Source organism: Aspergillus udagawae (genome assembly GCF_001078395.1).
Source record: "Aspergillus udagawae IFM 46973 DNA, scaffold_4, whole genome shotgun sequence".
NCBI lineage: Eukaryota > Fungi > Ascomycota > Eurotiomycetes > Eurotiales > Aspergillaceae > Aspergillus > Aspergillus udagawae.
Genome location: NW_025091267.1, coordinates 3,620,117 through 3,645,476, shown reverse-complemented (window position 1 = coordinate 3,645,476; position 25,360 = coordinate 3,620,117). Strand labels below are relative to the sequence as shown.

Genomic DNA, 25,360 nt, shown 5'->3' with positions numbered 1-25,360 from the left:
TAGGCACACTGCTCCAACGAGTGTAGCCGGATCCCAAGTGCAAAAGAAATACAAATCCTACAATACATAGCCGATCGGCGGACATATATGCAATAAAGGCGAAAAATGCAAAGGGCTGGACTAGCGTGGCGCATGCTGTGGTGGCATTCCACCTGACCCTTGACTGTAACCCCGTTGATGTCCTGGAGTGTGGCCAGAGGAATGAGGCTCAGCCAGAGATCCAGGACCGGACGGCCGCGCCTGAAGAGGATGATGCATACCCGACGATGGACCGCTAGGACCGTAGCCGGCCGGGTTCGGCTGTAGAATCGCCGGCGGGGTATACGACCGGCCCATGGTTACGGATTGAGACGGCGGTCCTGGCAGCCCCGTCGCACGGGAAGTCTGCGCTTGCGGTTGGGGTGTATTGTGGCTATAGCCAGCACCACCCAAGCCCAGCGGACCGCGATGCGACTGCTGCTGATGAGCTCCGTTGACCATGGTCTGCACATGCTGCTGATATGTCTGGTGAGCCGACATATGACTCGGTGGGGCTGGGGCAGACACGTTGGACGCGGGCGGCCGAGACCCAAGGCCAAGCAGACTTGCTTGGGATTGAACGGGCGTCGGCGGGCCCTGTCGTGAGCCATACCCGATGGAGTTGTGGCGTGAAGGGGGAGATCCAACTGCGGGCCGGAAAATCTGATTCTGCGAGCCCAGATCGCGCGTGCCACTAGGTGCTGTCTGCGTGAGTGAGGACGGCGACTGTGTGTAAACAGATCCGGGATACGAGGGACGCTGAGTCGGAGCCGGGGACGGTGTAGGGGCCGGAGATGGCGCGGTGAGGTTGGGAAGAGAGGAAGCAGGATGGGATTGCCCAGAGGTATATGGAGAGTACGACGGATGCGCTGCCAAGGTTGTGGCCGGACGATTACCAGGCTGCGGGGGCTGAGGAGGGCCAGGCTGCTGCTGTTGCTGCTGCTGCTGTTGGCCTCTCGGGTCGAACCGAGCCATCCAGTCGTTGTTCGCCGGTGGGCCGGGGGATCCTCCAGGCACCGTGGAGTAGGCCTGATAGTCCGAGTAAGCACGCGACGGCGGCAGGTACTGACTGTGTGAGGGGTAAAGAGGCTTCTGCGCGGTAGCGGATGCCATGAACGCCTCGTCCTGACGCGACGGCGCCTGTTGAGGCAGAGAATGGGCCCCTGAGTAGATGGGACGAGACGGCGACGCCGGCTTGCCGGGCATGTTGGACGAGGCCTGGTCGCTGGCAAACCGCTTCCGAGGCTGTGGCTCCTCCGGCTCATCATTCAGAATGCTCATAATGTTAGACCGTTTAGCAGGCACCTGCCGTGGTGCCTCTGCGGGCTCCAGCGGAGTCGAACTGGGCCGTGGCGGTTCCTTGGGCGGGGACAGAATCGGCGGCTGCGACAGTCCAGCATGCTGGCCGGGCAGTGGGTAAAATGGCCGTTGGCTGGTGGAGTCGCGTCGAATGGGCGGTACCTCCGCCTCCTGCCGCTGCAAAAGCTGTGCAGGAGAACCGGGCGGTTTCGTAAGGCTGCTTTGGCGGGAGTGAGTGGCAGCTGTCATGAATGCATGCTGGGATTGCTGCTGTTGTTGTTGCATGTACGCCTGCTGCGACGGAGGAATCGAGCTCTGCGACGCAAGTAACGGCGACCCATGCATGTCTATACTTGCGGTCCGGAAACTTTGTGCGTGAAGTGGCTCCATCCGGGCCATTTCCGATACCGGTACAGGGGTCTGGCGTGCAGAGAGCGGTGTTTCTTGAGGTCGGACATTTGCATGTGCTACCAGGGTTGCCGGAGCCTCCCGTCTTTCCTCGGTAAAATAGCCTAGGCGTGGCCCCTGCAGACGCGGCGGAAGCCCCACCTGTGATCGAACCGCCCGAGATGGATCTTCACCAAGCATCGGCACTGTCGACATCGGTACGTTGCTGGCTTGTGCCAGGGGCGGGTACCTTGGGACAGTGCGCTCCTTCTCTGGAGGAGGTCGCGCATGCAAAGGCGCGAGCTGGGAGGGTGTGGCAGCATGCTTGGTCTTAGCGGTACGCGCCTCGTCCGACTCCGTCACGGTGTCAGTATGGGGTGCCAGCGGTCGCGGCATGATCGACGACGGTGTCGCTTCATAACGTCGCTTCGAAGCAAAGTTAGGCACGGGCAGAGGACCAGTTCGTTCACCACGAGCCTTTTTAGCCTCTGCATCGGCGACGATGTCTTCGAAATCTTTCTGCCCCGAGTCTATGCGCCTTTGGAAGTAATTTTTGACCTAGAACGAGTTAGTACCTTCATTGCCGATAGGCAGAAGGAAAGTAAAGCAATGGAAGATGACTTACCATAACAGTAGTCTTCGTCTTCATAAAATTCGAAATGCCCTCGAAGTCTCTGCCAAAGTGGGCCAGCAGCTGTGGAAAGTCACGCTGCTCGGGAACAGACCAGTAGCTAGTAGGCTGCAGCGATCCGTAGCCACCCTCGATGGGCCTGGCAGATCCCAAACTCTCTTGTTCCGCTGATTCGAAGACGTACATGCCTTCCCTCTGGCGACCTCTTCCGGCCTTCGCTCGCGGCGGTGCCTCGGTGATTTCTCTCTCGGTCGTTTCCTTGATTCGTACAGGTGCTTCAGTCACGCCAACCATGAATGTCTCAGGCGGCTCTGTTTTAGGCGCGGGAACAACAGGAGCGGTAACTGCTGGCCCTGGCAAGGTCTGCATAGGTTGCTCTGGCGGCCCTGGATGCGGTACCTTTGACACCTCGGTCGGAGGCTGGGGTAGGGGCAGGGTCTGCTGCTGCTGCTGTTGCTGCTGCTGTTGCTGCTGCTGTTGCTGCTGCTGTTGCTGTTGTTGTTGCTGTTGTTGTTGCTGTTGTTGTTGCTGTTGCTGTTGCTGTTGCTGCTGCTGAGCAGCTTTGCCTCGTCGATTGCCACGTGTACCTGTCCCAGTGCGACCACCTCGTCTGCTGGGTTTCTCTCCTGGCTCGCCGTCCTTGCCAGCACCGCGACGACCGTTAGTATCGGTATCAGCAGCCGAGGAGTCCCCAAAGGTAGGCGCAGCGGCACGGCGCGGACGGCCAGTGTCTGTGACAGGGGCTGGCTCTTCTTCGCCATCGTAATCGGGTTTGACGACACCGAGATCCTTCATGAGAGCGTTGGACTTTGGCCGAGCGGATCTTCGAGCACGACCGCGACGACTCCATCTCTTGTTCAACTTCGCCTTGTACTTGATTTCTTCCTTTGTCAGGTAATAATGAACGATACACTGCTGGAAATCCCGTCCGGGCAGCGACTCGGCGATCTTGCCCCACTTCTTGGGGTAAGCCATGAAGGCGTCGGTGAATATCTCGTGTTCCTCGGGTGTGAAGTCGTTGGGAGGAGGTAGGAAGCCAAAGACATCCATGGCGTTCGCAGGGTCGACAGAGTTGTTGGTATCCTTGTAAATCTGCGCCTTTGCCTCCCTTGGTTCGAGCATGTCTGGGATGACGGCTTCCCGGGCGAGGTCTGGCTGTGCCGTAGCCTTGTTTCCCCGACGGCGTTCCAGTTCTTCCTGCGCAGATATTTCGGACGCACGGAGCGCCATCTGAAAGTCGAGCTCGCTGTTACCTTTGTATCGTCTTCCCTCGGCGGTGGGAGGCGTTGGTGCAGCAGGGGGAGCCGGAGGCGTTGCAGGGGCAGGAGTGGTGGAGGCTCTAGCCTTCGCGCGATCAAGTTCCCAGACTTGCAGTCTCCAAGGCTTGTAGTACGACAAGTACTCCTCGCGAAGCTCCGCGTTCTTCCGTGCAATCTCCTTCCTCCGCTTAATCAATTCTTGACTGAACGCATCCTTCATACGAGCGTGTATCGCTGCATTTTCCTGGTAAATGTCAAGGTCCGATATTGGTGTAGGCGGACCAGACTGCAAGAATGGCAAGTCTTTGACAGAAATGTTATCCGCTGGGGGAAGTAGATCTAAAGCGAGCTTTGGTGACGTCTCGGGAGTTTCTAAGTCAGCGTCTTGCTTGACCACGACCGGTGCAGATTCCTCTACCTCATCTGCCGCCTTGGGAACTTCGACCGTAGGAAGTGGGGGGAGAGCCGCTTCGCCGGCAGGCTGCTCGCTGGCAAGAGCTCCTAAGAGCTGGATCTGCATTAAGAGTGAAATGATATGCGGATCTTCAAGGGGTGGAGGAGGCATTTCGGCGCGGAGTGCTTTCATGTCCTTTTCGAAGATCTGTTTCCGTTCCTCAAGGTACTCTTGCGTGAATACCACGTTCTCGTCCTCATCATCGTCGCTTGATCGGCCAAAGTCTGGTATCAACGCGTCTTCCTGTATGGCGGGTTTGTCTTCCCGGGTGACCTTCTTCTCAGACTCGACATCTGCTTCTGGCGCTCGTGGAAAAGGGACATGGCGAACTGCGTCAGATTTAGAAGGTTCAGGGGACATCTGCGCGTCGCGTTCAATCTCCTTGTCGGGCAAAATCTCGCCCGCCTCGAGTTCGGTACCATGGTCATCGGCTAGAGCTGGTGGTTCCCGTTTGGGCTCTTCGCTGATGGACAGACTTCGCTCTTTCCCATCGATGGAATCCCGCTTCAGCGGTGGTGCTGCACCAGCTCCGGCTGGGTGACGATTATAACCAGTGCGAGCCCACTGCGCTTTACCCTTTGGAGGTCCTCGAGTCGGCGTTGGTCGTTGCTGCAGGGCGCGAGGTCCTGTAGGAATGTGCACACCGGGTGACGTTGCACCCACCGAAGGGGTGCGAGCCTTGTTGAGTTCAGGAGAAGTGACCATACTACCTGTCCTGCTGGTCAAAGGCCCTTCTGTATGCGGGGTACTTATTTCCTTGCCAATCATTGCCGCAGGTGCAGTGGGTGGAGAGAGCTCTGGAGTCTGCTTCCGCGCGTGGAGAGAAGGGCTGGCGTGGGTTCTGGGTGCACGGGGGATAGAATTTTCCCTTTCGCTCGACTCCGGGCCTTCATCGCGGCGTACCTCCTCTCGTCGAAATCTTTGTTCTGATGGTGGTGGTTGGACGGAGGCGCGCTCTGCTTTCGGACCCGTGGGAGGCTGCACGGGCGCACGCGACGGAAGTTCAATGCGTTCCTTCTCTGCAACTGACGGTGCAAGCTCGGCCGGAGTTGTATCGACGGCCATTTTATCCGCAGACAGGTCAGGGATCGGCGCGGTGACTGAGCCAAAAGCTGGTACCTGAGGGGCCGCTGGAGGGGGAGACCGCTTGGTCGGTAGTAGTGAGGGTAGCTCTTTGACCGAGTCTGGGCGCGAAGCCGCCAAATCAGGCCGTATCGAGTCTCGACGGGCTTCGGCCATGGAAGGCTTACGGGGTGGTTCAACGATCGGATGGTCTGGTAATCGATCCGAGGCTGCAGGGACAGGGCCCAGGGACGCGAAGGGGTGGGGTCCGGAGATAGGACGTGCATCAGCTCGAGGTGGAAGTTGGTCTCTTTTCCATGCTTCTGCTGGTCTGTCCCGCTCATCGCGATCCGCCCGTCTGTCCAAATCGTCGCGACGCTCGAACCGATCCCGTCGGTCGATTATGTCCCGTTCTCTTTCGCGGTCGCGCCTGTCAATATCCCGTTCGCGATCCCGGTCAACGATTCGTTCCCGATCGCGCTCCCGGTCCAAGACTCGATCTCTGACTTCTCTTTCGCGGTCGCGGTCCCTGTCGCGTTCTCGGTCACGATCCCAGTCACGCCTGCCATCGCGCGAACGACTCCGCCGACGAAATGAGTCCCGATCATCGAGGTACGGAAGCCGACCGCGACCACGACCGACCTCCCAATCTCCCCGACCACGGCCACGCATGGGGCCACCACGGGGGAGATGATTCGGACCAAGGACCGGGCCATCCGGTGCATTCGACGAAACCGATACCAAGCTATCTCGCGAGCCACGCCGCATTCGAACAATATCCGGGTCGCGCCCGACTGGCTCTCTCATATCACGGAAGTCGCGCGGCGGAGGCGGCGGCGAACGGGAGCGACCACGACCAAAACCGATCCGTGAATCTCGAGGGTCGAAGTCTCGCTCGCGTCGAGGCCAGTCCCGGTCAATATCTCGACGAAAAGGCGGAGGTCCATCGCGAGGATCTCGAAAATCCCGGTCTCGCTCCCTGTCCCGATCCCGAGGGTCACGGTCGCGGTCGCGGAACTCAGCCCGACCAGGAAAGCCTCGACCGCGACCACCAAAGGGAGCTCCCCGGGAATGATCGATCAGGGCCTTGGGGCCGCGCGGCGGCTCTCTGCCCAATGGAGCCAAGTTCGCATCGTCGGAACCACGAGGGCCAGCGGGAGGGCGACGGTCACCAAAACGCTGGGGAGAACGGTCACGGGAATTGAACCCAGATGATGGAGGATATCGCGAAGACATCACCAGGTCATAACTAAAGAGTTTGAAAGAAGGTAACCTGGCAGGCAGCCTGCAGCAGGTTAGGTGTGAGGTTGTACAAAAGCCTGTTTCAGACTTTCAGTGATTCAAAGGGAGGCGAGAACAAGCCGAAATTGAAAACGACCCAATAATGACCAACCGTGAGGCCTCAGGCCGCGGAACAGGTGTGGGGAGGCACGTGATCGTGAAGAGCGTGCACACAGCACGGACCACCTTGAATTGTTTACGTAAACGTGCACCAGGCCGAATCGGGGCTGATCCCAGAAAAGGAGCAATCAACAAATGTCCCACGATCGAGTGCTTAGCGGCAGCCACTGGAAGGGGGGGCGTGCAATTAAATGTTTCAGATGTCTGGGAGAGCGATCGAGGCGTGGATCGGTCTCAACTCTCAAGGGCGTCAAGGGATGTCAAGAAGTGTTCTCGAGTCACAATTCACGAAATCTGTTCTAACCACGAACTAAGTCAGTCAACGGTACCTTGCAAGCACTGTATGTACGTCTGTAGCAAATTCAATATGCAGGACGATAATCCCAGAGCGAATATCTGCCTGGACTCCGTCCCTTCAAACTCAGCTCTCCCCACGGTGTGACCTCGACTCTACTTGGTCGAAGCACTCATCGACAACCTTGGGATTTGGAAATGACAAACAAAACACCGAATCGCGGAGAAGAATAGTTAAACAATAGCAAATGATAAGAGTAATAATGACAATAACAGGCGCCGTACCTTTAAACGTTTCCAGCAACCAGAATAGCGTTAGACAGCTGCAAGGAGTTGATCAAGACAAGAGAGACCACCGTTGCAGGTGAAATAAGGTAATTCTTCACTTGAGCTTGCTGAGCAGGAAAAATGGAGATGCAACATGCATTAGATCGCAACGCAAAACAGGCAAAGGACAAGATCGAGACAGAAGGAGAAATTCGCAGGAGGAAAATCACCAGAAATGGGAACCATGGGGCAGCAAGATGCTCTCTGCCTTCAGCCTTGGACCTGGATCTGGTAATAATCGGTCCTGGTGCCTGAGGCCAGACCAGCCCACCCGTCTGCAATGTGCCTCAGGCACCTCTAAATGTGAGGAATTGATCACATGTAAATTTGCGCTAGCCCGTAAACGGCTAGACTATTCATGACAGAGTTTCCTGAGGCATCCAAGCGCAGCCTAGTTTTGGTGCCTGAAACAAGAGGATTGTTCCCCGCCATCCATTCTAAAAACAAAAAGGAAAAAAAAAGTCTCCAGATCGGAATTTCCCCCGCTAGAGCTCAGATTCTAGCAACAACTCTGCATAACTTTTCTATCTTCTCTTCAAACATGACGAACAATCACTCCGGGCCAGCAGAGGCTTTGCCTCCGTCATCTGCCACGAACGCCGTTCTCGTCGCCTCTGAGCCCGTCCCGGAGGGGTCACACGAGGTCCGTGGCGTCGACTTTGATCGTTTCCAAGGGCGAGATATTACTGCTGCGGAAATGGTTGACAACATGGTGCACATGGGGTTTCAAGGAAGTGCTGTCGCAGAGGCTACACGTATCATCAATGACATGGTAAGATGAATTACTTCCGTTGCTAGGATATCTTCCTACGAGCGCGTGCTGATGTGAACAGCGAGCATATCGGCATCCTGAAACAGGAGAGAAAACCACCATATTCCTCGGATATACCTCTAACCTCATCTCTTCCGGTTTACGCGACACCATCCGTTATCTCGTCCGGCATCGCCATGTCTCCGCCATCGTTACCACAGCTGGAGGAGTCGAAGAGGATCTGATCAAGTGCCTGGCTCCCACATACATGGGTAGCTTCTCGACACCAGGTGCCGGGCTGCGGGCCAAAGGACTCAACCGGATAGGGAACCTCGTCGTTCCGAATAGCAATTACTGCGCGTTTGAGGACTGGCTGATTCCCATTCTCGATAAGATGCTAGAGGAGCAGGAAGAGGCGAAGCAAAAGGCCCTCAAGACCGGGGATGAGGAGGATGAGCTACACTGGACGCCTAGCCGCGTTATTGAACGCCTGGGTCGTGAGATTGACAATGAGGACTCCGTACTCTACTGGGCAGCACGTAACAACATCCCGATTTTTTGCCCGGCACTCACAGATGGTTCGCTTGGAGACATGCTGTACTTCCACACCTATCGATCGTCCCCGCAGCGGTTGCGTGTGGATATTGTCGACGATGTACGCCGTATCAACACGATGGCCGTGCGGGCAGCCCGTGCAGGAATGATCATTCTCGGAGGTGGTGTGATTAAACACCACATTGCTAATGCATGCTTGATGCGTAATGGCGCTGAACATGCAGTTTACATCAACACCGCTCAGGAATTTGATGGCAGCGACGCCGGTGCCCGGCCGGACGAGGCTGTCAGCTGGGGCAAAATTAAGGCTGATGCAAAGGCGGTTAAGGTGTATGCGGAAGCAACGGTGGTCTTCCCGATGATAGTCGCCGCCTCTTTTGCCCGGTCAAGCCCAACTCCAGCGGCTGGAGACTCGCACAACAACAATTGAGGAGACAATGACACACGAGGATGAGATCCAGCGTGGCAGTGGTCCAATATCACCGCTCATCTGATCTTCATTAAACTGAATAATGCTTGGCGGGTGACTTACCAGTTCCCCTGGGCATTTTTCCGCCGCTCCTGGAACTTGTCTCTCCTGTTTCAACTCAAGGACCCTGCCTGGGTCGACCAGAGTTCCCCCAATAGGACATTTCGACAGAAGAGGACCCCACCAGATGAAGAAATATCCGTCCACCCACGGCCTTCTAGAAAACTTTGGCGGTGGCGAACTGTCCTTTTTTTTTGTCCCTAGGGTAGTCGAGCGGCATCGGCATGGAGAAAAGAGGGACATCAGTACCGACTATCGACTACCGACCCAGAACATCGGATTTAAATTTTTTGAGGCGAAGTTGTGAGAAACTTGAGTCTGGTGGACGAATCATAAAAGATTGAAAGTTAAAAGGCCAATGGGCTGTCCCACAGAATGATCGCCGGGCCCCGTTTGGACCATTCCAGGCGCTGGAGTTGATTGCTCCAATTCATTTGCCACACAGTCCGGAAGGGCGGGAGAAGACAGACAGAGCCAAGGGATAAGCGGAAGGGTAAAAGCAAAGCAAAGAGTAGGGGAAAAGTCTATCCCTACTGTACCGAGGAAGGCTGAGACGGTTCCTGATGAGAAGAACAACGAGTAGGGTAGACATAGAGATAGAGGTAGACAGAGGCTAGGCTATCACCAACACATTAGGCAGTAATGGCCCTTTCCATTCATTTCATTATAATTAGTTTCATTATTGATCAATAAAGGACGACCAAGTCAGAGGCTGATCCGCATTTTTGCATCCTTAATGGTCAATGGTCGGGGCTGTCTCCATCATTTGGCGGTGAGGGGACAGCACGCGCTCTGCATTGCCGCCTCATTTTCGACAGGGAGCAGCTTCATGGGGTAAGGTATGGACATGGTATCCGTATACGGAGCTTTTGTGGTGCTGCTGCCTCTCGGTTCGCCTTTTCTTTTTCTTTTTCCTCTTTTCGGTCCTTTTTCTTTTTTTATTACCCTTCTCTACCTCCTTTTATCCTCTTTCTTTTATCTTCGTCTTCCTCCTCTCTCTCTCTTACCCCAACAACCCACTGATTGCCCTGATAAGCCCCCACCGTCTTATCGGGAAATCATCTGCCTATCTCTCCCCCAGGTCTCTCTCTTCTTTGTGTTTGACCTGTCCTTCTTTCTTCTTTCTCGTCGTCTTTTTCCTTGTCTTTCATTCTCTCTGCTTCATATATCATCGTCCACTTATCAGCTACCTGTGCCTTGTATGCGTCGTTCCTACATATAAGCCTCTGACCTGCTAGACGCAGTACTTCAGTGCCTTATCGTCTTTATATACTATATTCTGTCGATCTTTTGTCTCAATCATAGCCTCTGCGTACATACGACTCTCACCCTCTTCCGCGATGGATACTCGAATGGATACCGCGGTTACGGTGGAGCAGCTCCCCCCTGCCGTCACACTGAGCGTCGATGCTCCCTCGTCAGAAACAGTCACTGCTGGCACAGAGCTCCCGGACCCTACCAGCGGAAACAACATTGCAGGGATCCTTGCGAATACACCTCTAGAGAATGTCGATCCACAGTCACAGGAATCATCTGAGCCGACTCCTGCACCCCAACCTCCGCAACCCGAGCTCGAACATGCATACTGGGCCGAGATTGAGGAGGACACGTCGGTACCTGATGAGGCGGAGATGAAGGAAATCGAGTCGACCGCGGATGGGGACTATAGTGCATACGAGTGTAGGTCTTCCTGCGTATTTCTGTGCTTCAAAAAGGGACGAAAGGCGAGTTCCGGATGCTGACCATCGCAGACGAGTACTGGGAAAAGAACTTTCACCCCGATCTCGACGATCCAGAGTATCGGCCTGTTGAAAAAGGCCGCCTGACATGGAAGATCAAGGGCGTCCGAGGGACCAAAGACGCACCCAACCGTAGCAAGATCATGCGTTCCCCTCCTGCTTTCATCGGCGGTTACTGGTGGACGCTCAAGTTTTTCCCGCGTGGTAACAACGTGGGTTCCCTGAGCATCTACATCGAATGCTCCCGGACCTTGCCTCAGCCCGACAAGACATTACCAGAGGCCGAGTTTAAAGTGTTGCGGGGACCGGCCGATTCGGTGCTCAACGACGCCGCTCCTGAAGTGGACATGAAGTTTGCCCGAACCGAAGACTCGGCAAGCTGGCTGGAGAATTTCACGGCACAGTATCCCGCTGCTGCGGTCAGCAAGCAAGATTCTCCAAACGAGACCTGGAGAGTATCGGCACAGATTGGTGTCATTTTGTATAACCCGGACGAGCCTCGTACGGGTTGGATGCAGTCGTCGTGCCACCAATTCAACCCGCACAACCTTGACTGGGGCTGGACTAATTTCCACGGCCCGTGGGACCAGATCCACCGCCGCCAGCGGGGCCAGCGCCAGGCGCTACTCCGCAATGACACGCTGGCGTTTGATGCATACATCCGCATTATTGACGACCCAACCCGGTCTCTGTGGTGGCATGCTAGCGATTCTGAACCGACTTGGGACAGTCTGGGCTTGACTGGCTACCGGCCTCTGGGTGATTCTGTCATCAATCACAGTGCCGAGGTTGCGGGGCTGGCCTCGTGGCTGCATCTAGCACCTCTGTGCAAGATAATCCAGAATGCCAAGGTCTTGGACCATCTCACAGACTGTGATATCAAGCCCAAGCCGGTCTGCGATGCGTTGCAGAAGTTCCTCTGGCGTCTTCGCTCTCGTGGCCAGTCCCTGCAATATGTCGATACCGACATTATCACTTCCATTCTGCGCAATCTGCATGAATACTCGGGCGATGTCTGTGAATTCTGGGAGCGCCTGCGTCGGACCATCGAGTTTGAACTGTCGGACACCGATGCTCCGAAGGAGCTGGCCAAGATCTTTGACAGCCCCTCGCCCGACTCCCTTGCCATTTCCGGGGTGGATGCGGTAAACACCATTCCAACGGATTTCAACTCCCGCATTTGTGTGCCTGCCGAACAGGCCAAAACGATGCGCGAGGCGCTGGGCTGGTACTTGACGCAGAAAACCGGCCGTTGGGTGTTGCCGCCTGTTCTCCACGTTGAGCTGAACCGCCATAAATTGGACAAGGCGGCGCGCCAGTGGCGCCTGGTCTACAACAAGGTTGACCTTGATGAGGACTTGGATCTGACTCCATACCTGGTTGACGGCCAGTGTGGAAACTACGTCCTCTATGGCTACATCGTTCACCGCGGACGGCGCACGTCGGGCAAATTCTTCAGCATTCTTCGCCCTGGTGGGCCCGGAACCAGATGGCTTGCATTCGATGACGGCAGCGATAATCGTGTTGAATGCCTCACACGCAAGACAGCCTTGGGGCCGCATCTTGGCCTGGACGAGTCTCAGAAAGTAGACCACAAGACTGGTCATGATGTGGCGATTGCCGTCATGTATATCCGAAGCGACGTTGTCTCGGAGTTCCTCCCTGGCCCTCAGGGTCCGTGGGATGTCTCTCCGTCGCTTAAGGAATACTATGAGACCGACGTCTACCCTTCCTCCTCCACGTCCGATGGAAAGGCCGCAGAGAAGGAAATCCAAGTGGAGGTCTATGCTCCGCCCCAGTATGACCAGTTGCCTAGTCTGTTTGACTCCTACGATTTGATGTCCCAGGCCAAGGCGGCCAACAGAGTGATGTATATGACTGTTCCCCGCTCCGAGAATATTGTCGAGTTGCGCAAGAAGATCGCTCTTTGGGCCTCTGCGGGCAGCGAGACGCAGGCCAGTCCCGAGAATATTCGTCTCTGGCAGATTGGACATACTCGTGATCGATTCGGACCAACACTTGCGTTCGAGCGGATCTCGGATCTGAAATCGACCCTTGATCTGCCTGTTCCAGTTGCTCGGTTGTGGATGCAGATTGTTTCTGATGGTAAGTCAATCTATTTGGATAGACAGTTGCGGGACACGACTAATGCAGAGTCCATAGACGAAGCAAAGTACTTCGCCATGAAAGATCCCCGCGACATTGTAGTCACTGAGCGCAAGGCTGAAGAGGCGGTAGTCGAACGCGCTGGTTCTGAATCTTCGGACGACAGACAATCTATTCCCGAGGTCCGAAGTGGAGGGGCTGAGGCCAGCTCATCTGGAAACGTGACCGAAAGCGATCTCAGCAACGGTGATAGGGTGTCGGCTGAGCAACCCCTGCCACGGACGACTGATCCCGAAGTCACGGAGAGCTCTGGTCCAGAGACTTCCAACTCCCCTGCTGAGATTCAGCCCAGCAATGCGGGTGCTGAAAATGATGCGGCCATAGCAGCCATTATCGCACAGGATGTCCAGCAAATGGACATCGAGTTGGTTGAGGAGGTTCAAGAATCACCTTCTCCGGCTGAGCAGACTTCCAATGACCCTACTCAAAGCGAAGCAGCACAGCAGCGAGCTACTTCTCCGGCCCCTGACGCTGTGTCTACCGCTTCGGAAGAGCCCGAAGTCCCACTGCCCGTCGAGCACGTTTATTACTTCATTCAAATTTTCGACGTCGAGGCACAAGCATTGCGCACGGTGGGCTCCTTCTTCTCCCGGAAGGAGGAGAAAGTCAAGGCCGCTCTGCGGAAGCACTTGAAGTGGCCGATGATGAAGGATTTCTCGATCTGGCAGCGGGTCGATGGCACCACTGTGACAACCATGTCCAGCGTGGGAACATTCGACACCTATGTGCCAGATGGGACATGTTTCATCGTCGGTGACAAATTAAGCAAGGAGAGGTAGGTGTTCCTTGTACTCGACCCGTTATAGAGATCCAATTCTAATCCTCACCTTTCTATAGGCGCACGGAACTCAGCGTTGCAGGTCTATTCTCCAGTCCCGATCGGCTGGTCCACTACCTCTTCGCAGCGGAACGCAATCACCCAACTCGTGCCTTCACCGGCACCAAGACCGTCGATGCCTCCTTCAGCAGCGAGTACTACAGCGGCGAGTTCCTGAAGGGCTACTACCACGGCAAAGGCAAGCACATCTCCGACTCGGCCGCTACCTACGCCGGCGATTTTGTTTTCGGCAAGCGCCATGGCACCGGTGCCATGGAGTACCCCACCGGGGATACCTACGACGGAGACTGGTACGAGGACCAGTGCCACGGCCAGGGCACCTTCGTCGAGAAGAAGACAGGCAACAAATATGTCGGCGGCTACAAGGACGGCAAACGACACGGCAAGGGCATCAGCTACTGGGAAGTCGCTGACGAAGAGATGGATCTGTGCCAGATCTGCTACAGTGAGGAGCAGGATGCCCTGTTCTACGACTGTGGTCATGTCTGTGCCTGTGTGACTTGTGCCCGCCAGGTCGACATCTGCCCTATCTGTCGGAAGAACATCATCAGTGTGGTCAAGATCTATAGAACGTAAGCGGAGCTGCCCTTACGACGATGGAAACGTGATGTTGGGCGTTGAGGCCGAGCGCGTTGATGGAGTTGATACACATACACATACATATTTCTTTTCTATTGAGACTGCAGCATACCCGGGTGTTACGGAGAAAGAATTTTGGATTTGGGGCCTTTGGAGTTACTTGATGTTCAGACCTGCTTATACGGTTTCTTTTCCATGAATATATTACGTTTATACCTATGAAAACAAGTAAACTACATGTCACAAGATTGCCATCAACTGATCACAAATGGTATCATTATATTCTACCACCAGCTATCTACGTCAAAACACGATGTATCAATCAACAATGATGCGCCGTCCGTACCTAAACATGAGAAGCTGCTTTTGGAATGATCAACGAAAGAAAAGAAAAGACAATGATGCTACAGTCCAGTTCAGTCCGACTATTTGCCAGCTTTCTTGCCCGGACTACTGCTCGCTGTCTTCTTCTTGTTCTTCTTGCTGCCCTTGGAGTCAGAGTCCGTCTTGCTCTTGTCAGCCTTCTTGTCCGCCTTCTTGTCAGACTTTTTTGCGGCCTTCTCGTCCCCCTTCTCAGCGGTAGACTCTTTCTTGCTCTCCTCCTGTTTTGTGGCATCCGCTTTCTCAGATGAAGATTTCTTGGGCTTGTTCAGTACAGCCTTGGGGTCGAGACCCTTCCGGCGCAGGCGGTTGCGCTCCGCGCGAGCAATGCGCTCCTGATCCTCGTCTTCGTCGAAGGGGCCGAAGGCGCCGCCCTCAATGTCGAGGGTCGTGCCGTCCTCGTTCAGGATGGGTGTCTTGTCGACCACTTCGTCGTCGGCCTTCTTGGCAGGTTTATCGGCTGCTGTGGCGGGAGCACCGTCGGCGGAGGCGTTGGGCGTCGGGGTGGGGCCGGTCTTCTTAAGTTTGCAGACGAAGAAACCGTCGACGTTCTCGCGGTGCGGGAAGTAGCGGCGGGTGAGGGTCATCTTGGGGTCGAACTTCTTGCCCATGTAGCTGGTGAAACCGGGAGAGCCGAAGTCGCCGAGCCCGGTGTCGACGAGCTTGACGTTGGGGCGTTTGCGGAGGACGTACTGCACGACTGCTTCATTTTCTTCGACGGTGACGGAGCAGGTGGAGTAGACGATGTAGCCGCCTGTTTTCGAGGCGTGGTCGACGGAGTCGATGGCAGCGAGGAGGAGGTTGCGTTGCATGTGGGGGATGGCGAGGAAGTCGCGTTCGTTCTTGGAGGTCTTGACGCTGGGGTCCTTGGCGATGACGCCTGTGCCGGTGCAAGGGGCATCGAGGAGGACGCGGTCGAAGCCGCCGAGGGCCTTGGGGAAGGCGGTCCGGGCGTCCAGGTTCGTGACGATGGTGTTCTTGCAGCCGAGACGGTGGATGTTACCGATCAGACCCTTGGCACGGGGCTTGCTGGCATCGTTGGCGATGACGCAGCCGGTGTTGCGCATCAGGGCCGAGATGTACGTCGTCTTACCACCGGGGGCGGCGGCCATATCGAGAACCCGTTCGTTGGGTTGTGGGGCCAGCGCCATCACGGGGAGGAAAGATGAGGCGGCCTGCAGGATGTAGTGGCCGGCCAGGTACTCGGGGGTGGCACCAAGAGGCACCGCGGACTCGAAGACTTGCAGACCGACCTTGGACCACTTACCGACGGGTTCAAGGACCACGCCTCGGTTGATGAGGGCTTGTGCCAGAGATCGTCTATTGGTACGCAGCGTGTTTGTACGGATGACGACAGGACGAGGAGTTTCGTTAGCTTCGAAGAAGGCGAACGCCTCCATAGGGGTGAAAAGGTTGAACAGCTTCTCCGCGAGGAATGGGGTGTAGCCGTAATACGTGCAGATGTCGTCCAGGAGCAGTTGCAGGTAATCGGCGCGGGATTTGCCCGGTTGTCCGAGCGACTTCAGATCGCCCAAAATTCGAATAGTGTCTGTGATTCTCGTGCGGAGCAATTGGAGGTCAGGGGCCAGACCAGGCTTGCCCTCGGCATCAGCAAAGACATCCGGGCGGTCACCTGCGATGTTGGTCTGCATAGCAGCCTCCTGTAACTCGCGCTCCGCCTCCTCCTCTTCCGCCTGTCTGGCTTCATCCAATTTCCGGGACAGTCCCTCGATGTTGGCGGCTGTGAGCTTCTCCTCTGCGTCGGACAGATCCTCGTCGTCGGAGAACATGGCCTCCCGTGGGTGGTCTTCTTCCTCCGAATCCATGACCGAGTCCTCGTCCTCTTCCTCCTCATCAGAATCTATCTCTTCCTGACTATCCATAGATCCGTCACTGACGCCATCTAAGTCATCAAATTCATCCTCAACCATCTCATCGTCATCGAGATCCGACATATCTTCGTCGTCCGAGTCCATAAATGTAGGCTTCTCCTGCTTCGCGGGTTTGTTCTTGCTCTTCACATCCTTCTTGCTGACAACGGCAGTCTCAGCCTTAATTTCCTTTCCTTTGGCCGCTCCATTAACCTTCTTCTTAGGAACAGCCTTCAGAACCTCTTCTTCATCTTCGGCTCTCCTCCGCTTCTTGCCCGACTCCGACTTGGATTCGACATCTCCTGCCTTGCGCTTCTTGTACAGGGTAATTTTCGACTCATCCAGCGGGGCCGGAGGGCCCTGCTTCTTCATACGGCGACCCTTTCCCATTGCGACAAACTGTGTGGTGCAGGGTAGAAATTGTGGTTTTGCTAATATGTCGCTATCATGGAAAGCCAAACTTTTTTTTCTCTTGCTTCTTCTTTTTTCAGGCGGTCAACGCAGGCAGATCCTTTCTGGAAGGCGGTCTAGGGTTTGTTACTGGCCTGAGGCATGAATATCTGACCGTGGGGTTCTGGCCTCACAAGCTCCCGATTGGGTAATGAGCACAATTGATCGATCGACTGTGACGACAGCCCTCCCATCTCACCTCCTTTGACCCCTACCAGAGGAAACAACACCCCCTCAATCTCACTCACTTCCGGGACCACGGCATCTTCACCATGAACGAAGTATCATTCGTCAAGACGTTCCTCTCCGCTCTCGACTCTCGACCCATCAAGCTCCGCTCCGACCATGTCTTCGACCCAGAGCAAGTCGGACTGCGTGTCCCTGTACGTCCGCCTCACATCCCATAAATCTCAGCTATATGCTAGGGGTCATGTACTAACCAGCACAGTATACCCTCCCCCGCCTGCACGCACCCCACCCGGAAATGCCCAAGAAGACCAAACAACCCGTCGCCCCGGGCTCCTCAAAATCCATAACAGTGCACCTCAAATCCGCCCGCAACCCGGCCCTCGAATTCTCTCTCCCCAATACCGCCCTCGCCACGACCTCCGTGCAGGATCTCAAGGACGCTGTCCGCGAGCGTGTGACAGACGCCCAGGGCGACAAGATCTCCCTCGACAAAATCAAGATCCTGTACAAGCGCAAACCGGTGACGGGGAAGACCATCGCGGAGGTGCTTGCCGATGAGCCGGAGATGCTATCTGGCGGGAAGGAGGTCGAGTTCGGCGTTATGATCATGGGCGGGGCGCAGGTTACTCCGAGTGCGGGTGCGGGTGAAGGGGCAGCTGCTGAGCAGACGGAGAATTATGAGCCTCCCAAGCCTGCTGTTGGGCCTAGTGGGGAGAGTGTTGTGGCGACGGAGGCTTTCTGGGATGATTTACAGGGCTTCTTGGAGCAGAGATTGAAGGACTACAATGAGGCGCAGAAGTTGAGGGTGCTTTTCAAGGAAGCTTGGAGGTCGAGTCTCTAGGAATTTTCGGTGTTGCTGTAGATAGCCTTTTAAATGATACCTTTCACTGATCTGTTCTGTGCTTTCCCGAAGTGCGATTGGCTCCGGATTGAGATTAGATGCGTGACGACGCTGTGGATGAATGTATACTATAAACGTTGGCTTGTAGTCTATACGCTGCATGGTGCACAAGGTCAATACAATATCAAGTCTATTCAATTTGCTAGAATTTGACACCAGATTCAAGGTACAGAAGCTGGGGAAGTGGTATAGGAACTAATTGTTATACATAACATATACGCATAGAAGCCAAACGAAAGGCATCCTTGAGCATGCCTTTCAAGGAGACGGGAGAATTCGAAATTGCGAAATGGATACAGGACATGAATATTCCCAAAATCCATCTCACACGGTATCTCGAGGCCCAGTAGCCAAACATCAAGTAGGGAGAAAATGGAGGCGAGCAGGAATCGGAGCCCAGCTGCAAGCTGTCCGGCTTTGAATGTCGTGACAATTTAAGACCATCAATAACAAATCGTCAAAGCTTCCACATGAAGAGAGGGAAAAGGCGAACAGCCGCAACCAGGAGACGGAGCCAAAAATGGTCATTCGAAAGGAAAGCTCGTGCATGCAAGTATGATGGCGGAAGAACGAAAATGCCAAGGGAGCTATAATCACAAGACTAGAAAGGAACAAATGCCAGGCAATTTGACACCATTGCAAATGCTCAAGAACTGAACAAGCGCTCGTTCAGGAAGAGTAGCCTAACGTATTGTCGGCGGACAACATCAGACTTCATGCATAGACAAGCAGAATCCGGTTATCTCGAGAAGACTTTGACAACCCCATCTCCTCCACCACTGACGACCCAGCGGCCGTCGCGGCTCCAGGTGACGGCACACACACCCTCACCACGCATCAACCGGTGACTTGTAATCTCTTGGGTGCAGCTGCGTTTCTCAAGGTTCCAGAACCGTAAGCTGGCATCATGCCCCGCGGACACTAGCTCACGTCCATCAGGAGATAAGGAAAGTGCAGCAATAGCCGCGGGATGGGCCAGCATCGTGTATGTGCATTGACCTATAACAGGGCAAGAAAATGTCAGTGCTTCCATTCAAACAGTCATGAATAGCAGAGTACGTACCGCTATTGGCGTCGAAGAGACGGATATATCTGTCTTCGTATCCACTTATGATTACCCCCTCCACGGCACTGGAGCCGGTAGCTCCGTGCACGACTTCTTCATCAGCCAACGTCCGACTAGGATCAAGGCCAGCAGACCCGTCAAAGCCAATCGTGGTTGCCACGACAGAGTTGACTCCCGTCGAGGGAGTGCCATCGTAGGTTTCCAAGCTCGCCATGCCCACAATCTCCTCGCCGGTTCTCGTGTCATATACAAGGATCGAAGCATCCGTGTATGAGACAACGAAATTGACACCTGCAAGAGACAGTGGGCTGATACAAGTTGGTGAGGGTGAGTCGGCCCGAAGGATATGATGGACGAGAGTATAGTGAAAAGGCGTCGTGGTTGCGGTGCTAGGCTGAGGCGAAGAAGGGAAATTAGACCCAGACGATATCGAGTTAGCCCGCCGACTTCCACCAGCTCGCCTAGAGCCGGCTTGTGGTGATGATAGCTGGGGAGGTGCACTGACGGCCCAGATCAATATCCGCCCATCGGCAGCGCCCGACGCCAGCAAGATTCGATCTGATCCTCCGTAGTGACTGGATGAATCGCCAAAAACAGTACCAGCCGTGCCAGGAAGCACGCAAAGGCCCCACACAGCATCGGTGTGACCGTCAAGTGTGGCCTTGGGATCAACCCGTCCACGTTCCCAAACACGCACGCTGGCATCCTGTCCACCAGAGAATACCCATCCATCACCCAGGGCACGGCCACCATTTGAGAAATTTTGGGACGGGGAACACGCAGCCAGTGCGGTTACTGCTCCAACATGGCCCCGATGGGTGAAGTAACTCGTTATATCCAGATCGTTGCCTGAGTTCCCTCCGTGCGACCCATAGGCCCCATACGATGCTGGTATGATCCATCTTTTGATCGTCCCATCATCACTGCACGTGCAAATCTCGGGTTCGGAGGGGCTACCACCGCCCGTGAAGATTACTGAGCGAATGACATCCAAGTGGCCGCGGAGAGCGAATCGAACTTTGAAAATAGGATCCTGTTTCAGCATTGATCCCGCGCCGACGTCAATGGCACCTTCGCTCTTACGTTTGGAGCCAGAGCTCTTCCTTCGATGCGATACTGATCCACCCCGTGAGGGAGACTTTGGCCCGGCGAAGTTCGCGTTGGGAAAGGCATCCACGTCTGGTCGGTGTGGTGGGATTTGGACAGTCCGGGACTCCTGAGCCGGGGTTTCATCAAAGTTCCACCCGTCTGTATCTTGTAATTGATCTTCCGCCTGCTGGGATTGAGCCTCCTCCTCAGCCACTGTCTGTGTGTTATCGTACTGCTGCTTTGCAGGACCAGCGCGCTCATCCGATAAGCCTGACTCAAACGCCTGCTTTCTGCTGTCAATAGCGGTAGCGGGGGTCTGCTGTGCCTCCAGCGATTTTTTGTCCATGAGATCTCGCGCCGCAAGGGGGAGGAATTGATTGGGAGCGCGAGACAAGTTGGAATTGTCAGAATAATGAGTCACGATGGGCTGGTGATTTTGTAGTGCTACCTCGCGTGCCATCATGTGATTTGCCTGCTGTTGTTGTTGCTGCTGCTGCTGCTTTTGGCGCTGCTGCTGAATGTAGGCTTCCTCTATACTCTGCTGAGGCATGTTGTGGTTCGCGTACATATGGTTCGAGAGTTCCATGTCGTTTAGATCGGGAGCAGGATGCGACGTAGGGATAACATGAAATGCAATTTCTTGCGAGCATTTTGACAGGTACAGACGCGACTTCTCCCGTTCGTTCTCCTGTCGGACGCCAGGTTGGTTGTCGGTGTCAATATCGGTGGTGGGATCGGCCTGGGATTTGGACCGTTGCGCTGCAGACAAGTCAGCATTTCACCAGTACCGTAGACTTTGCGAGTTAGTATCGTACATTTCAATGCATTGATGCTCTCCCGGGCAATCTCCTTGGAGTCCCTTGTATCCTCGATCGGTTCATTGTTGCTCAGCTTCTTCACCTTCTCACGTTCTTTCTTCAGAGCAGTCTCGAGCAGCCTCACATGCTTGCCCAATGACTCGTGCAGCCGCTTGCTCGTTCGTACATCGCCTTCTAACCTGCCGATCCGGGACCGCATCTCCGCGCGCTCTATCTCCCAGGCATTGCGATCTCGCTCGTGCCGATGCCATTCCGTCTGCAGAAAGCGCATCACACCTATCGGAAAGGGAAAAATGGTTAGCTTCGAGAGAAACCAATACCAAGGCCAGAGTCCCGCAGCACGCACCTTGCAATGTGTACTCCGTCCCATGAGGTTGTCCGCCATTCGAGGACCCATCACCCCCAGGCCCGATGTACCCTCCACCCCCAGCCATGGCCGAGGGAGACTGCCAAGCCATGCGAAATCAACAAGCGACAGAATTTAAGTAAATTAAGGACAAAGTGGCAGAGCTATTTAAGCTTCTGCGTCCCCAGTCGTGACAAGAAATGACGCCGAATGTGGAGAGCTCTCGTGGCCGCAATGCTGCAAGTTTGTTGATGTAAGCAACCCCCAATCTCAACGGGTGACAACGGCAGGAAGCAACGTTCCTGGCCGTGTCAACACCGGTCGGAGAGCAATAATTATTATGACTCCGACAACGGAAGGGTATGGATCACCGAAAGGAGAAAAAGAGGATGGTCGCTGTCTGGTGTCGAGGCTGGACTGGCAGCTGGCGCGCGTTAGGTTCTCCTCGCTGAGGTCGGGGAAAGTCACCGCACCGCCGCTGCTGGGCTTTTGTTGGCTCCTGTAGACGCACAAGTCGGCCGTCTAACCGCCTTTGGCGCTGGGGTTGTTTTGGCTCCCAACCCTCGTCTAACATTGACTATAGACTGACATTCAATGGAGGTATCTGTCAAGATGGTCCATTATTCGCTGCAGTGTTCTTTTGGCTATGTAGTTAGAGATGTTGCGACAAACGTGGCAGCAGATCGACTACATTGCGGTTGTTGAACTCGGAAAATTGTCATTATGGTTAAAAGACCCGCAGACCCTTTGCAAAAAGGCTCCATGTCATTTTGACTTCGTTATAAATCATAATATCGTGATGGAAGCTATCTGATGGAGCATTAGAATTCCAGTTCTTCAATCTCCATGCCACAGTCAACACATTTCTTGACCCCTATACCCGTCTCAGGATCCTCCACAGATCGGCCCCATTGATGTACATGTCGACCACCTTTCCCCAGATCATCGCCAAAATTCCCTCCGGCCGCACCTTGACGATTCCGTCGGTATGCTTCGACTCTGGTGCGCTTCTTGAGATCTTGCAACTTGGTTTTGAATTTCGTCTCCCGCCGCCTCTTCTTCTCATTCTCTCGTCGTTCAAATTCAGCATCCAACGCTTCTGGGGAACCCCATTTCTTTGGAGAGAATGCATATTCCTCAACTTGGTATCGTAGATAGAGCATCATGTTATTCCAAGTCGACTTATGAGGGTTCGGTCGCTCCAGGTGCGGTAAAAGCTCTTCGTCGCGGAGTTCGGCTGCGAGAAGCGCGGCGTCAGTGATCCATCTTTGATAGAAACTTGTTCGGGCATAGACTCACGATCGGTCAACAGATAATCTTCCTTTGCTTCCGTCTTCGTCAGAAGACTGTACTTCTCTGGGTACTTCTCCTTGCACGCATGGCATACACAACATCGGAGTAGCTCCTCCCACTTCCAGTCAATCTCAAGACTTCCACATTCCCGGCACGTTTTCTGTTTGCTTTTATCCTCCAATACGCTCAGTCCGGGTTCGAACGGCCCGGCTCGGTCTCGGCGAAGGGAGTTGAGAAGTTGCTGTCGTTCCCACTCCTTTTGCGTCATATGCGCAGGCTTCTGCTCCTCCTTGCCATCTCGGACATTCAACGCTGTGTTGTATGGATCATCCTCCTGAGTTAAGAAACCTCCTTTCGTGTCGGTCATCTTGCTAAAGTCATACTCCACATACTTGGCGAAATTGCGGGCTGGCTTGATCGCATCAAGCGGACGGTTTGCAGACGCATCTCGTAATGTCGCAGGTGTCTCTGCCGTCATAGAAGAATATGTTCGCTTTACCCCGGTGGTGCTACTCAAACTGCTGGGTGTTGCAGCTCGTTTTTTGGCTTCCTCGGCCTCTCGTTGTTCACGGATCGCCTTGGCTTTCATACGATTGATCTCCTGCAAATAGATCGTTAGTTTAATAATTCAGAGGATGGCTTTCCAGAGAGTCACCTACAATTCTCCGCAGCTGTTCGGGAGTGAGCGGACCCCTTTGGAGCTCACCAGGCTTGTCAGCTCCCGATTTTGGGGGCGGCGTCGATTGTCTTTCCGCCTCCATGACGGCTAATTAGTGATTGATGTCGAAAGAAAGTAACGCAACTGCGGATTTCCAACAGGTTATCAATCGTCAAGAGTTGACTCGATTGCCGATCTGAGTCCTGAAGGAAGCCTAGCGCCACATCACGTGATGATAAGTGATGCGATTTGGCGGCTGGCGCCTTGTGATTGGCTCAACGGATCACAGCTGCAGCTATCATGGGTTCATCTTTGGCAGATAAGCGTAGGGGCCGTGTTGATAAGGTACAGTCTTCAAACGAACCCCCGCTACGTCTCTGCAGTGCCAGTTGCAAACCCAGCGTGGCCGTCACTCAATTCACCATCGTCTCTTTCCTGTCCATACAATACCTCGCAGACTCCTCCCACAGGCACGTCCATGACGGCATCAGTGCCCTCGGACCAAATCTCTTTCCAGTTAACCTTGCGATTCTGCGGTCCCATTATCTGATACGATGTTGCGCCAGGTTTCATCTTGGCAGCACCGCCCGGTCGTCGTCGGCCTTTGCCGTCAATGACAGCTACATTGGCGACTTCGTCAACGATATTCTCGATACTATTCATCGGTAGGGTCAGGTAACCGGTGTTATAGGATGCCAGAGCGACATAGATGTAGATGATCAACATGACCAGCCATGCGGGAATAGCGAGTGACCACCACCGATTGGGGTAGTAGTTAATACCGAGCTGATGCAGGAATGGGGACGGTAGGTAGGACCAGAGTATATAGATTACTGTTGATGAACGTGTTAGAATGGTGGTCACTTTCTGCAGCGCATCGGGTTCGACTCACAGAAGGCCAGCGATGAAGCCAGGTATAAGACAAAGCCGTAATACTCATATGTCGGTACTTTCGGGCTGGCGCGAGGGACAGTCGTTGCACGACGGGCAGATTTCGCGACAGCCGCCTCGGTATCATTCGGTGTTTCCACGTCCGAGCTATCAGGGGTAGTCGGTCGGGAAGTAGTAGTCGAGAAAGGGGGACGAAGAAGCGACGTCAACGAGGGGGACGGCGGCAGGGGTGTGGGCGGTCTGTTATAGAACGGAGGAGCGAAAGCATTAGGCCCGTGCAAGGAACCCGAAGATTGGCGAAACGGGTGATGCATGGCGATGCCATCTTCGGCAGCTTCCTCATCCGATTCCATTGAGGCATCCGAGAATGACTGATCGTCTAGAGAATAGCTGGAGTAGAAGTTTGGATCCTCCTCCTCATCCTCTTCCTCCTCGGCAAGGTCATCGGTTGTAGGCGAAAGCATGTCTGAGTCGTCCAACCCTGGGTAGCTGTTGCTTTGCACGTCGTGCATTGTTGTCGCAAATCCATCTGCAGGGAGAGGCGGAAATGGCTGCTTTGACTCTCTTGATGATACGACGCGTACAGAGCCACGGTTGTCACCAATAGACCGGGACTGATTTTCGTCGCCAATCTCGGGAGGCGGCATGCTTAATTATCGATTTGTCCTGCGCGAACTAAGCTGTGGTAATATTAGGAGCAAATTGACACTCTCCTAGCTTATCACTATACTGCCGCCTCTCACCGCTCAAGCTCTATACTTATACTGTTGACACGTTCATTTGTAGAGTAATAATTCAAGTCGTCTGAAGATTATGATTCGGACTACATATCTCCCTCATCAGACAGGTTACAACCCCGCAAAATGATTTACCTTTCAGCTTCCAGTGAGCGACTTGAGGATGTGACCAGCAGACCTTGAGAGGATATACCCCACTGCCGCACCGAACTACATATATTCTAACAGACACAGAGTGGGTGACTTGCGATAAGTGTGATCGGAACATACCACTCATCAATGCTCACCGTGTCTGGCTATTGAACGTACATCATGCGATCAACTAGTCTATATATCTTGACTCTCTACGTTGGCTCCCCCGAGTTTCCATGGAGATGGTAG

General features: G+C 54.5%; 8 protein-coding genes across 8 annotated transcripts; 3 read left to right on the top strand and 5 right to left on the bottom strand.

Moving 5' to 3' along the window:
• Positions 1–120: 120 nt before the first annotated feature.
• On the bottom strand, positions 121–6,346 carry Aud_006640 (MYB DNA-binding domain protein; the record flags this gene model as incomplete). The annotated part of the gene is made up of 2 exons (XM_043291539.1): positions 121–2,262; positions 2,330–6,346. The coding sequence occupies 2 exons, from the start codon at positions 6,344–6,346 to the stop codon at positions 121–123; spliced, it is 6,159 nt and encodes a 2,052-aa protein (XP_043147474.1).
• A 1,327-nt stretch (positions 6,347–7,673) lies between these two features.
• Positions 7,674–8,868, top strand: Aud_006639 (deoxyhypusine synthase; the record flags this gene model as incomplete). Its single annotated transcript, XM_043291538.1, has 2 exons — positions 7,674–7,904; positions 7,966–8,868. The coding sequence occupies 2 exons, from the start codon at positions 7,674–7,676 to the stop codon at positions 8,866–8,868; spliced, it is 1,134 nt and encodes a 377-aa protein (XP_043147473.1).
• A 1,439-nt stretch (positions 8,869–10,307) lies between these two features.
• Positions 10,308–14,286, top strand: Aud_006638 (putative MATH and UCH domain protein; the record flags this gene model as incomplete). Its single annotated transcript, XM_043291537.1, has 4 exons — positions 10,308–10,647; positions 10,719–12,812; positions 12,870–13,647; positions 13,710–14,286. 4 exons carry the CDS (start codon positions 10,308–10,310, stop codon positions 14,284–14,286), a joined length of 3,789 nt encoding a protein of 1,262 aa, XP_043147472.1.
• Positions 14,287–14,714: 428 nt separating this feature from the next.
• On the bottom strand, positions 14,715–16,931 carry Aud_006637 (rRNA (cytosine-C5-)-methyltransferase NOP2; the record flags this gene model as incomplete). Its single annotated transcript, XM_043291536.1, has 1 exon — positions 14,715–16,931. The coding sequence occupies one exon, from the start codon at positions 16,929–16,931 to the stop codon at positions 14,715–14,717; it is 2,217 nt and encodes a 738-aa protein (XP_043147471.1).
• A 332-nt stretch (positions 16,932–17,263) lies between these two features.
• On the top strand, positions 17,264–18,021 carry Aud_006636 (uncharacterized protein; the record flags this gene model as incomplete). The annotated part of the gene is made up of 2 exons (XM_043291535.1): positions 17,264–17,374; positions 17,440–18,021. 2 exons carry the CDS (start codon positions 17,264–17,266, stop codon positions 18,019–18,021), a joined length of 693 nt encoding a protein of 230 aa, XP_043147470.1.
• A 799-nt stretch (positions 18,022–18,820) lies between these two features.
• Positions 18,821–21,488, bottom strand: Aud_006635 (cell differentiation and development protein Fsr1; the record flags this gene model as incomplete). Its single annotated transcript, XM_043291534.1, has 4 exons — positions 18,821–19,080; positions 19,145–20,995; positions 21,052–21,330; positions 21,401–21,488. The coding sequence occupies 4 exons, from the start codon at positions 21,486–21,488 to the stop codon at positions 18,821–18,823; spliced, it is 2,478 nt and encodes an 825-aa protein (XP_043147469.1).
• A 733-nt stretch (positions 21,489–22,221) lies between these two features.
• Positions 22,222–23,454, bottom strand: rad14 (DNA repair protein RAD14; the record flags this gene model as incomplete). Its single annotated transcript, XM_043291533.1, has 3 exons — positions 22,222–22,637; positions 22,700–23,294; positions 23,353–23,454. 3 exons carry the CDS (start codon positions 23,452–23,454, stop codon positions 22,222–22,224), a joined length of 1,113 nt encoding a protein of 370 aa, XP_043147468.1.
• A 266-nt stretch (positions 23,455–23,720) lies between these two features.
• On the bottom strand, positions 23,721–24,889 carry Aud_006633 (uncharacterized protein; the record flags this gene model as incomplete). The annotated part of the gene is made up of 2 exons (XM_043291532.1): positions 23,721–24,184; positions 24,244–24,889. The coding sequence occupies 2 exons, from the start codon at positions 24,887–24,889 to the stop codon at positions 23,721–23,723; spliced, it is 1,110 nt and encodes a 369-aa protein (XP_043147467.1).
• Positions 24,890–25,360: the final 471 nt, after the last annotated feature.